This window comes from Pseudorca crassidens, chromosome 10 (genome assembly GCF_039906515.1).
Source record: "Pseudorca crassidens isolate mPseCra1 chromosome 10, mPseCra1.hap1, whole genome shotgun sequence".
NCBI classification, from domain to species: Eukaryota; Metazoa; Chordata; class Mammalia; order Artiodactyla; family Delphinidae; genus Pseudorca; species Pseudorca crassidens.
The window spans coordinates 66,290,723-66,303,973 of NC_090305.1; the positions used below are offsets into that span (position 1 = coordinate 66,290,723).

The 13,251-nt window shown below is 43.2% G+C and overlaps 1 protein-coding gene across 1 annotated transcript; it reads left to right on the plus strand.

Moving 5' to 3' along the window:
* The first annotated feature begins 6,370 nt into the window (after window positions 1-6,370).
* CCR2 (C-C motif chemokine receptor 2) lies at window positions 6,371-12,841 on the plus strand. Its single transcript, XM_067754115.1, has 2 exons — window positions 6,371-6,512; window positions 10,425-12,841. The coding sequence occupies exon 2, from the start codon at window positions 10,436-10,438 to the stop codon at window positions 11,555-11,557; it is 1,122 nt and encodes a 373-aa protein (XP_067610216.1). The 5' UTR covers window positions 6,371-6,512; window positions 10,425-10,435; the 3' UTR covers window positions 11,558-12,841.
* Window positions 12,842-13,251: the final 410 nt, after the last annotated feature.

Consider the following 13,251-nt stretch of genomic DNA (forward strand, 5'->3'; position numbering starts at 1 on the left):
TCCAAAGTTGCTTTGTTGTTGCTGCTGCTGTTTCGATTGTTTTGACTATTCAGCGTCCCTTGCAATTTCATATGAATCTGAGGATCAGTTTTTCCATTTCTGCAAAATGCCACTGGAATTTTGACAGGGACTGCGTTAAATCTTTAGATAGCTTTGGGCAATACTGCCATCTCAACAATTTAAGTCTTCCAATACATGGACATGTGCCATCCTTCCATTTATTTAGATCTTCTTTAATTTCTTTCAACAGTGCTTTGTAGTTAGGGTGTACAAATCTTTCACCTCCTTAGTTACATTTATTCCCAGGTATTTTATTCTTTTTTATGCTATTATAAGTAGAACTGTTTTCTTAATTTCCTTTTTGGATTGTTCACTGCTGGTGTATAAAAACATAACTGATTTTGTGCACTGATTTTGTTTCCCGCAACTTTGTTAAATTTGTTTATTAGACCTAGCAGGGTTTTTGTGAATTCTTCAGGGTTTTCTGTATATAGGATCATGTCATCTGTGCACAGAGATAGTTTTACTTCTTTCTTTCCAATCTGGATTACTTTTATTTCCTTTTCTTGCCTGACTGCTCTGGCTAGAACTTTCAGTATAGTGCTGAATAGCAGTGGTGAAAATGGGTATTCTTGTCTTGTTTTTGACCTTAGAGAGAAAGCTTTTAGTCTTTTACCACTGAGTATGATACTACCTCTGAGGTTTCACATATGCCCTTTATCACGTTGAGGAAGTTTCCTCATTATTTGTACTTTTTTGAGTGTTTTTGTTATGAAAGGGCATTGGATTTTGTCAAATGCTTTTTCTGTGTTAATTGAGATGATCGTATTTTTTTCTCTCATTCTGTTAATGTTGTGTATTACACTGGTTGACTTTCTTTTATTGAACCATGCTTGCATTCTTTGGATAAATCCCAGTTGACAAGAGAGTACAATCTTTTTAATGTGCTGTTGAATTCAGTTTGCTAGTACTTCGTTGTGAGTTTTGCATTTGTATTCATAAGGGATATTGACTCGCAGTTTCCTTGTGGTGTCTCTGTCTGGCTTTGCTATCACGGTAATACTGGTTTCACAGTATAAATTAGAAAATGTTCCCTCCTCTTCTATTTTTAGGAAGAGTTTGAGAAGGACTGATGTTAATTTTTCTTGAAACGTTTGGTAGAAATCACCAGTGAAGCCACCTGGTCCTGGATGTTTTCTGTTGGGAGGTTTTTGATTTCTGATTCAATCTCTTTATTTTTTAAAAGATCTTTTCAGATTTTCTATTTCTTCTTGAGTCAGTCCTGGGTAATTTATGTGTTTCTAGAAATTTTTCCATTTTATCTAGGTTATTTATTGGTGGACGTTGCTCATAGTTTTCTCTTATAATCTTTTTTTATTTCTGTAAATTTGGTAGTAATAAACACTTTCACCTGATTTTAGTTATTTGTATCTTTTCTTTTTAATCAGTGTTGCTAGAGGTTTGTCAACTTTGTTGATCTTTTCAAAGAACCAACTTTTGCTTTCAGCATGCTATATATATATATATATGTGTGTGTGTGTATATATATATATGCATATACATATATATATATATATATATATATATATAGCATGCTGAAAGCATGGATATGTATATATCTCTAACAAGCCCACACTTGATCAGGGTCTCTCTTACTATCTTCCATCACCCACTGCCCACCTAGCAACCCAGGATGAGGCCTCAGTCATGTCCTCTAATCAGAATCTGCCACGTCAAGCTTTATGGGTTTCTTCTCATGCCACTTGTGCCGGCAAAGAGCATTATCTGGGTTTCTTGCAGTTGGGTACAGCATAATGCCCTTCCCTGGGACACCTCAGAAGACATAGGCAAATAGATGATGTCAGCGGTAGGAGAGGAGCAGCTATGGCCCTTAATGCCATGTATGAAACCTCATTCTGTAGGTACTTGCCCCATCCTCCTACTACTCACCATGCCTTGGGGTGGGGGGCAGGTAATGGTGGTGAGAGTGAATTCTAGCTTCTCATTCCCTAGAACCAGCCCCCAACCCACTGCTGTCATGTACTGAGAGGCAGCTAAAAATGCCTTCTAAGTACTCTGTTCTGACCCATCCCCAGCCAAGGCTTCCTCCCCAGAGCAGGCCACTTCTGAGGCATCTAGACTAAGATCTGATTCTAGTCACAGAGTAGTTCCAAGTACCTGGGCTACAGAAGAACACAACATTATCTCCCTACTACACAGTTCAAGTGACATCACCTTAAGTCACCTGAGGGGGCTTCATAGCAAGTGAATGTATTCAAGATTCTGATTTCACATCTATTTCCCCAAAGTTTATTTGGCCTGAAGGTATGGAAACATCCAATCTGCTACCCTTACACTCTTAAATTAATAAATACTTAAATTACCATTTTTGATGACATTTTTATTTCTATTTTTCATCACATGTTCTAGTCTGTTCTTGGTTCACTTGGAGATGGTAGTGAACTTGGACAACGAAGGAGAAATTCATGTCTCGCCTCTGTCTATTACTTGACACTTTTCCAAAAATCAGGTGTAGTTTCTGGGCTTTCCTGCTGTGACTATATGCCCTGTTGTGTTGCTTTGTAACTTGGAACAAAAACAGTAGAAAAAGTTTGCACAATTTTTATTATGAAGACATGACCAGAACATGTAGGAACATATAACTGTGCTGCTTCTACGGTTATTAGTCCAGATCATTGTTTTTAACCAAAACTGACAATGTAAAATCCTAGAACTCACTAATCTATTTTAGTAGGTCACAGGAAGCAGGCAAACTATAGAAACCACAATCAACCAAAACCATCGTTGTTGAAAAACCAGCAACAGTTTATCTTCTAAATGTGTCAACTGAACAAATCCAACTGACGATGTCAAGGGGGCATCTTCAAAGTTCCCTCAGGTTGTTGATAAACCTTTCCTATCTCCTTGCCCCAGCAGCATTCTCTCCAGCCATGCTTTTCCCCATGTTTTCATTTGGTTGAGTAATGCCATCCATGGAGGGGCAGAGAGGTTCTTGGAACACACCTAACTTTCAGCTTCAATGGTCTAACCCCCAACTCAGCTGCTGACCTTCAGAGTATGAATAAACAAGAATCTTAAACTTCTCATGGCCAGTGTTGGTCTGGTTCTTCCCTCTTCGTTCAGGGAGCATGAACTTTTTTTTTTTTTAATAAATTTATTTATTTATTTTTGGTTGCATTGGGTCTTTGTTGCTGCACATGGGCTTTCTCTAGTGTGGCGAGCGGGGGCTACTCTTCATTGCAGAGCACGGGCTCTAGGCACGCAGGCTCCGTAGTTATGGCTTGTGGGCTCCAGAGTGCAGGCTCAGTCGTTGTGGTGCACAGGCTTAGTTGCTCCATGGCATGCGGGATCTTCCCGGACCAGGGATAGAACCCATGTCCCCTGCACTGGCAGGTGGATTCTTAACCACTGTGCCACCAGGAAAGTCCCAAACTATTTTTATTTCATTGGTTTACAGAAGAATTGAGCATCTCTTCATTGCTGGCCCAGGTCACCTTGAGATGACCACAGCCATGCCTTCCATGTGACCCTGCTTAGTCAGCAGTCACACTAGAGACAGGAGGCTGGTGGTGTGTTTTCCTCGAAGTCTGCTCAAAAGGTCATACTCCTTTGCCAGACTGAGAATTTCAGAAACCATGAACCCAGTGCCAACAAGTAGATGTGGGGTTCTCAAGCTCAAGGAAAAGTATCTTTCCTAATTCTTTCCACGTGCATAAAGAATTCTAAGGTGTACTTACTTCAGTTTCCAGTTTTACGACTGTCTATATGGACCATGTGAAAACAAAGTGACAAGAAAAAAAATGTTTGACTTGATAGCTGTGTGGGTATTTGCCATTCTCCCCAGATCCACTGAGCCCTGGGAAGCTGACTTCTATGGGTTACATCACCTAGACTCCCTGCTGCTCCCTCTTCTAGCTGGGTTCAATCACCAGGAAGCACTGGCAGGACATCAGAGTGGGAGGAGGAGGTTAGGGTACTTTCTGATCCTGCTCTCCTGCCTGGCGTAACTTCTAGTAGTGCCTATATCCTTCAATCTTCAGCTATCAACAGGGTTCAGGTGATACTGTTTTTTCTTTTGACTCTTAACAGCTCCCACTTTTGCTAGCATCTCTGGGCACCTCAACACCCCTACACCCCTGTTGGTCCTTTTAACCCCGCCAACCCCTCTGTACACATTCTCATCCTTATCAAGTCTTCAAAATCTCAGCTGAGTGTGTCTTCTGTTCCCTGCCCTAGAGATAAGACAAAGATTTGAATCCTGGCTCTACCACTAACTACCTCTATACATCTCTCTGTTTATAAAATTACAGAGCTGGAATCAACGATGTCTTGTATGTAGACAGAAATAGTAATAGAGTAGTCGTAATCAGCAACAGCAAAATTCCTGGGTCTTGACCTTCCCCATCACAGTCTGACTCAAAGGAACTAGCAGCGAGATGCTGGAATCAGGAGATTCCCTAAGTGGAAGTGGACCCAGTAACGCTGGGGTGAGTATCACCCATTTTGTTATTGAAACCTCAGAAAGACCCTTCTGATCCCTGCCCAGAGACCGCATTAGGAGATAACTGGGGAACTTTCCCTGTTCCTGTTCACGCAAGGAATTGCTTCTAAGGAACAACCTGAGGCCCTTTTGCTTAGCACGAAAAACAGGTCTTATGCAGGATACGTGGTCACAACTTATTGAAAACTAGAAAGGACACCTGAACTTCCCTGAGTGTTTTATTGTTATTCACTACGATTTACTGAGAGCCTACTACACACCAGGCACTGTATTAGCCGCTTTACATTTATTTAAACCTCACAGACCCCAGAGGCCTTATTATTTGTTTCATAGCTAGGGAAATCAAAGCTTAGAAATTTGTCTAGCCTACAGCATGAGATCCTTCTTTCTATATGGCCTATCCTGGAAATGTCCCGTGTGCATTTGGGAAGAACACGTATGCTGTTGTTTGGTAGAGTTGTGTATATACATCTGTTAAATCTGGTTGGTTCATTGTGTTGTTCAAGTGCTCTATTTCCTTACTTCTATATGGTTGTTTTATCCATTACTGAAAGTGGGGTATTGAAGTTGCCAATGATTACTGTACAACTGTCTTTAGTTCTGTCAGTTTTGGCTTCATATATTTTGATGAGCTGTCATTAGGTGTAAATGTTTATAATTGTTATATCTTCTTGCTGTACGGAACCTTTTATTAATATATAGTGTCCTTCTTCATTATCTCTTGCAAACATTATCTCTTGCAAACTTAATGTCTATTTTGTCTGATATTAGCATAGCTACCTCTGCTCTCTTTTGGTTAAGATTTGCATGGAATATCCTTCACTGTCAATCTATTTTTGTCTTTGGATCTAAAGTCTCTTATTGACAGTTAGACCATGTTTTTGTTTTGTCAATTCATTCTATCATTCTCTATCTTTTGATTGGAGCGTTTAATCCACTTACATTTCAAGTAGTTACTGATAAGGCAGGACTTCATTCTGTCATTTTGCTATTTGTTTTCTATGTGCCTTACAGCTTTTTTGTCCTTCATTTCCTGCATTACTGTCTTTGTGTTTAGTTGACTTTTTTTTGTATGGAATGTTTATATCGTTTTTTTATTTTCTTTTGTATATGTTCTATAGCTATTTTCTTTGTGGGTACAATGAGGGTCACATTTAACCTCCCAAAGTTTTAATTTAAATATATAGCTTAACTTCAATAACACACAAAAACTCTTTTATCTGGGAATGTCCTAATTTCTCCCTCACTCTTGAAGGATAGTTTTGCCGGCTATAGGAAAAACATTTATCTTATTGAGAATCCCTTGTATGTGACAATTTGCTTCTCTTTTAGTGTTTTCTTTTAGCAAAACTTCTTTCTGAGGAGTGGAACCTATAACAGCTAAGCACCTTCTTACTAAGGACATCTCTGACACAAGAGACCACTTAGCCTTCCCTTTTCATTAAGAAGCTGTATCTAAATAACATTTCTAACGAAGTCCCAAATCCTTGATGCCACTGAAATCAGTGCATATGGTCACACAAAACGTAATTATATTTCCTCCACCATCACCAACAGCCCCCATTAGCATTCATCTTCTTGGGAAATGAAATTCTGATGTGCTCGTTTCATGCAAATTATTACTGGCAGAAGAGAGGGGAAGATTTCCAGATATAGAGACCCACAAGATAAAGAAGCCCAGAGCTGTTAGACCCAGGAGCAGACACAGGGTGTGCCTAACTTACCCTCAAGGTTGCATAAGCAAGATTTCAAAATTAATTCTACTCTGGAGACTTCAACCTAGTATACAATGTTCCTGGCTGGAAAAGAAGAACTGTATCATTCTTTTTTTCAAATCTTTACCATTACTTGCTCTTGTATCTCCGCCTTCTCTTTCTGCAGGAAACTTTATTTCCTACTTCTGCACACCAAGTTTCTACCTCCAGATCTGTTTGGTTCAGTTGCTGAGAAGCCTGACACACCAGTGCCACTTGGAAGAAGCCATCTACCGGTGAGCTGGGGGTGTTTTTTCTATCACTTTCTGAACCAAAGGCTCGAAGCACCTCAGTGCTAGAGATGCAGGGACTGGGAGCACCCTGGGGGTCTCCACAGCCCAGGAACTTGGGAGATGATCAAGAAAGGAGAAATGGGTGGAGGGCAGCATCGGTACCAGGAATGTCAGAGAGACCCCAATGGCAGTGAGGAAGCGCAAAGTGGAGACCCCCCTCAGGGCTCAGGCAGTAGGATAGAGTGGGCTAAAAGAAGACAATTAAGAAAGAAGGACAATCAGGTTTCTCAACTACTGCTCCTCTCACTCTGCCCCTCCCAGCCGCCAAGGACTGTGAAGAGCTGGAGCTTTCTACCTCAGATTTTCCCCCCTCCAGTCCATATACGTGATAGTCCAGGCCCTGCACCAAAATGCACCTCCTGCCTCAATTCAGAGGCTGAAGTGAGGGATTCACTTTTCTGGGAGGCAGCTTTTAATCAGTTCTGGATGATGTGTCTTGACACTTGAAAGTGAAACATTAACCAGTACCCTTCAGCTCCCTCGCTACATGTCGGCTGTGGTAGGAGCTAGGTGTACTGGGATGACATGGGAATAGGGAATAAAAAGGAGAAGGTGGCTGGCACTTGAGAGGCCAGGGCAGGTGAAGAGCAAAGCATAGGAAACACATGGTGGATGTGGCTGGGGCAGTTCACCCACAATCTGAATCACCAGAGTGAGGGTCTGGGCTGTATATTTGTGACTGACAGGCTTCCTGTATGATACTTAAAGCCAGCATTTCAGAGTCACTGATCCAGTCCACACTTTCCTGTACAGATGAGGAGACTAACCTACAGAACAGCCCAGAGGGCCTGCTGCAGCTAAAAGGCTGTGTGCAAGGATCTCCAATATTTTAGTCTTTATAAGATCTCCCACTGGATTACCTGGGAGTCTAGTCCACAGGGTAGCCCTTTGTTTCTCAGAAGCTTGTAGCCTGCTAGTTCGCTGTTATTCACTTTTTCAATTGATATTTATTTAGCAGCTTCTATGTGCTAGCCTGGGTTCTAGGGCACCAAGATAGCTCATTGCAAAACAAATCTCTCTGCCCTCATGGAGCTCATCTTCTGGTGGAAATGTCTCTGAGGGTGTGTGTGTGTGCGTGTGTGTGTGTGTGTGTGTGTGTGTGTGCGCTTGTGTATGTATGGGTGGGGCACGCTTGTATGGGAAAGTGTGGATTTTAAGGCTAAAATGCCAAAGAAGTTCTGTTCAAGGCATGGAAGAGTAACTAGAAAATCTGTTACTTGTTCTTCTACATCCATCTCTGCTCTCAGAGCCTGAAGATGAAAACCCCTGAGGGCCTTTGAAATTGTATAGTCCAAGGTTCAAATTCCAGCTCGGCCATTACTTGCTTTGTGAGTTTGGGAAAAATCATTTAATCCACCCATGCTTCTATTTCTTCACTTGTAAAATGTATACTGATCTCACAAAACGGTTGCAAGGATTAAATTAATTAATGTACGCAAAGTATTTAGCATAGCACTGGGAGCTTAAGGAACACTCAATTAATTACTATAGTTTTAATTCTTTAGGTGGATACATTTTTTTCCCCGAGTTTGATGAGAGGTATTATTTAGTTGCTGCTGATTTAAAGAATCTAGTTCAGTGCTGTGAAATTCAAAATCTGTGAAATGTATCAATCACAAGAGAAACTGAAGAATAAGGTGTATACACAGATAAAAACAAAGTCACAGTCATTGCCAGGAAAAAATGAATATTCTTGAGAACCAATTCTAATGATGTTAGTTGTCACACTTATTACGAGTTTTGTGTATTTTGTCCATGAACATTTATTGGTGCCTCCTTTAGCCAGGTGCCATCATAAGAGCTGAAGACAGAAACATGACCTAGTCCTTGCTCTCAAGCAGCACACAATGTGTAGAAGATAATGTGCTTATTTAGAGGCACACACAATGTTATGAGATAAGAATGATTTGACAGAGGAGGTGGGTTGGGCTTCACGGAGAACGGGAATATGAGCAGGATGTATTGCAGGATGAATAGGAGCTCACTAGCCATTTTAAGCAGAGGGGCAAGCATGTGCACAACCACTAAAGCCTGAAGGAAATGATGAGTCTGGGGGAAATGGAAAAAAGATGGGTATGGCTGGAGCACAGTATCTGGGATTTGAGAAGTCATTAGAGATGAAGCTGAGAAGAAGTGAGCTTAGAAAAGCCACGATGAGTAGTCTGGGCATTGCCTTTGAGGCCCCACCACATACAAATCGTGGGGCTACTCCAGTTTTAAACTGAGAAGTGCATGATCCAATTTCAGCTTCAGAGAAGACAGACTGAATGGGAGCATGGCTAAGAATAAGGCATGAACAAATGAAAAAGCTCAGCAAAGCCACAAGTGAGAAGTATAGGAGGCAAGAGAGTGGCAGTTGAAAGAGATGCAGAGGGGAGGACTCAGAGGTGTTTACGAGGGAGAATTCATAAGACTTAGTTGCAATAATACAAAGCATTTCTCTGTATCAGATGCTGCACTACGTCTTTGTTTCCACAGCAACTCAGCTTAGTTATTATTTTATACATGAAGAAGCTGATAGTTCAAGAAGTAATTAGCCCCGAATTACACAACTGTAGTTTGGAAGCAGGAGTCAAATCTAGGTCTTTTTGGCTCCAAAGCCCTGGCTCCTAATCTTCTGAAGAAGAGGGGACCCAGGACAATGTCAAATCTTACTTCTTAAGTAATGGAGTAAATGACAATAGCCAAGATAAGGAATCTACGAGTTGAAGCAACTTTCCAGGGGCGTTCAGTTTGGGGTGGGCTGAATTTGAGGTGGCTATATGATACCCACTTTGCTCTCTGCTGTATCTCCAGTGCCTAAAATAGAGTATGGCTCCTGGCAGGTGCTCAATAAATATTGGTTAAATGAATAAATCCATGGGGAGATATGCAGTCGGCAATGGAAAATTCAACTCTGAGGTGGGACTGGAAGGCAGAGCTTTGGGAAGCATTAGCCTACAGGAAACTTAGAACCTTGAGATTAGACAACACAATTCAGGAAGAACTTTGGAGCAAGGGTAAAGAAGTAAATGGTAAAGAAGTGGGAGCCAAGGGTGGTGCCTGGGACTCTTACAGTGTGGTCAGAGGAAAGAGACACCAACAAAGAAAATGAAAAAGAAGTGGTGAGCCACTTTTTCTCCTGGAAGCCAAAAGATTTTTTGTGAGTTTGTTTTTTAACTTTTTGGGGGGGGGGCCTTGATATTCACTGTAATATCAAGATATTTTGATCCTAGTTCCCTGACCAGGGATCGAACCCACGCCCTCAACAGTGAAAGCATGAAGTCCTAACCACTGGACAGCCAGGGAATTCCCAAGCCAAAAGTTTTAAATGGAAGAAGTGAGCAGAAGGATCAAATGCTTGATGAAAAAGAAACTGAAAGCCAGCGTGTTTAAAAATTGGGTTGTCATTGCAACCCTGGCAAGAGAAGTTTTCTGATGGAGACAGAAAGTTGAGAGAGATATCAGCACACTCTGGGTGGCAGGTAACGGAAAATGCAAATCATAGTGGCTCATTATGAGCATCCCCAGAAGCCCCCAGCGGAGTCCCCTTAAATACTATCATCCAGTAATGGGTCACAGGCCTTGTACCACTGCAGAGGAGCTAGAGAAAGCAAGTGTCCAATATGGTCAGCCTTATCACGAGAGTCAGGCTCTCTGGGAAGGCCAAGGGTGTTGGGAAATGGCTGTGAGGAGATGACTGGTGTCTGCAACCAGGAATAAGGGGAAGTGATGAACTAGCACACACGTTTCAAGGAGATGGCTGTGAAGCAAAGACAAAGCCTAGGACGTTGCTTAAGTGGAGCAGGGACCTTGGTAAGATTGGGGATCGCAGCCGTTGTGTTGTGTGTCATCATCTAGTCCTCTTGTTTACAGGACAAAGGAAGATGGATGGCAATGATACGTTTCCCCAGTTCAGCCACGATGTGCTTTCCACATCTCATTCTCTGTTTACAACGAATATCAAGGGGAACGATGAAGAACCCACCACCAGTTATGACTATGATTACAGTGAGCCCTGCCAAAAGACCACTGTGGGACAAATTGAAGCCCGGCTCCTACCCCCGCTCTACTCGCTGGTGTTCATCTTTGGTTTTGTGGGCAACTTGCTGGTCGTTCTCATCCTGATCAACTGCAAAAAGCTGAAAAGCATGACTGACATCTACCTGCTCAACTTGGCCGTCTCTGACCTGCTGTTCCTCCTCACCATCCCGTTCTGGGCTCACTATGCTGCAGACCAGTGGGTCTTTGGGAACGTGATGTGTAAATTTTTCACAGGGCTGTATCACATTGGTTATTTTGGTGGAATCTTCTTCATCATCCTCTTGACAATCGATAGGTACCTGGCTATTGTTCATGCTGTGTTTGCTTTAAAAGCCAGGACGGTCACCTTTGGGGTGGTGACAAGTGGGGTCACCTGGGTGGTGGCTGTGTTTGCCTCTCTCCCAGGAATCATCTTTATCAAATCCCAAGAAGAACATTCTGGTTATGCCTGCGCCCCTTATTTTCCACTAGTATGGAAGAATTTCCATACAATAATGAGAAGTGTCTTGGGCCTGGTGCTGCCACTGCTTGTCATGATCGTCTGCTACTCGGGAATCCTAAAAACCCTGCTTCGGTGTCGCAACGAGAAGAAGAAGCACAAGGCCGTGAGGCTCATCTTCGTGATCATGATTGTCTACTTTCTCTTCTGGGCTCCCTACAACATCGTCCTGCTCCTAAGCACCTTCCAGGTATTCTTTGGCCTGAGTAACTGTAAGAACAGCAGTCAGCTGGACCAAGCAATGCAGGTGACCGAGACGCTGGGGCTGATGCACTGCTGCATCAACCCCATCATCTATGCCTTCGTCGGGGAGAAGTTCAGAAGGTATCTCTCTGTGTTTTTCCGAAAGCACATTGCCAAACACCTCTGCAAACAATGCCCAGTTTTCTACGGGGAGACAGGAGATCGAGTGAGTTCAACATATACCCCTTCCACTGGGGAGCAGGAAGTCTCGGCTGTTTTGTAGAGGAGTAGCAGTTCGCTTGTTATTTTCAAAGGGAGACAGAAATCTATATACGATGATAAGCCTCCACAGTTTGTTGAAGAATAGAGGACTCTAAGTCTCTAAAGCAAGTGCCCAGGAACCTCAGGGTTGTGTGAACCAAGACAGACTTGTCTCATTCCTTGTAGAGCCAACATGTGCTCAGGGAATATTCCAGAACAACTGTGGGCAGAGACCTGGACTCTCCAACGAGCTCATCGCAGTTCCTGGAAAATGTCACTTTGCCTTGTGCTTTTGCTCTTTCCCCCCTCGTCACCACTTTGCTCACTCTCTGATTCTATCAATCTCTTTAATCAGCTGGAGGTGGGGAAGAGAACGAGACGGGCACAGGTGAATGGAACAGGGGGGAGTGGGGTCAGGACCAAGGAGAAGGAGGAGGAAGTGTCAACAAGGCTGAGCCTGGAGGAGGATGCAGGTAAGGGCTTTGCTCTCCCTTAGCACCATCTCCTGTATTTAACTTTGGAGGCTTCCCCAGCTCATGGGGAGCTTAGGAACAGTAAGAACTTTCTAGAAGCTTTGGTTGGGTCCATGATCCCCCTTCTGCTAAATGCATGACACATTTCTGCTTTATTATGGTTTAGCTATGACAACCACGCACCCTACATTTGAAATCTATTCAGTATCTTGCCCCATTGTTCATGTGCTTCTTAGGCCTCATTCCCCTATACAAAAATTTACTAAAGGACTTCCCTGGTGGCACAGTGGTTAAGAATCCACCTGCCAATGCAGGGGACACGGGGTTCAAGCCCTGGTCCGGGAAGATCCCACATGCCGCGGAGCAACTAAGCCCGTGTGCCACAACTACTGAGCCTGAGCTCTAGAGCCCGCGAGCCACAACTACTGAAGCCCGCGCGCCTAGAGCCCACACTCTGCAACAAGAGAAGCCACCGTGATGTGAAGTCCACACACTGCAACGAAGAGTAGCCCCTGCTCACCGCAACTATAGAAGGCCCGTGTGCAGCAACAAAGACCCAAAGCAGCAATAATAAAATATAAAATGAATAAATAAATCTTTAATATTTACTAAAGTGTTTGTTTATAAAAATATGCATAATCTTTAATGAGATGAAAAAATAAAAGCCCTCGCTTGGAAACGGGAGGGTTGGAGGTCGTGATTATGAGAAAGGGGTAGGCACTAGTGAGTTCCTCCATCAGGAGTGGAGGGGTAAGCTCGCAGCAGGATGTGCAGGAATATTTCCAGAATCAGCTAAGAGCAGAAGCCAGGAAGGATGCGTTAGAACACTTAATAGGCCTCATGTCTCTGGATCTGATGGTGTCTGTTTCCTTGTGGCTCTTCCTGCTTTCCTGCTGCCGCTGCCCACCTGTCCCCCTGCAGCCTTTATCACATAACTCTGCCTGGAGGATTACCCCACTCCAAAAGCCGGTTTGTAGCGGTCCAGGAGAGCAGCTTTGGGGAGAATGTGAAGGAAACTGTGCAACAAGAACCCCCTGTTGGGCCCTGGAGAGGGAAGACAATTGGTGAGGATACTGGGGTATGTGCTCAGAGCAGAGAAGGGGCCTGTCTTGGAAATCAAACATCGGCCTGTAACCTCAGGGTCTATTACCAGGCAGGGCAGGCCTAGATGAGGAAGACGCTAGATAGGGTGGAAAAAAAAGTCTTCCAAATTACCTTCCAGCACCTCATTTTTGCATACAGG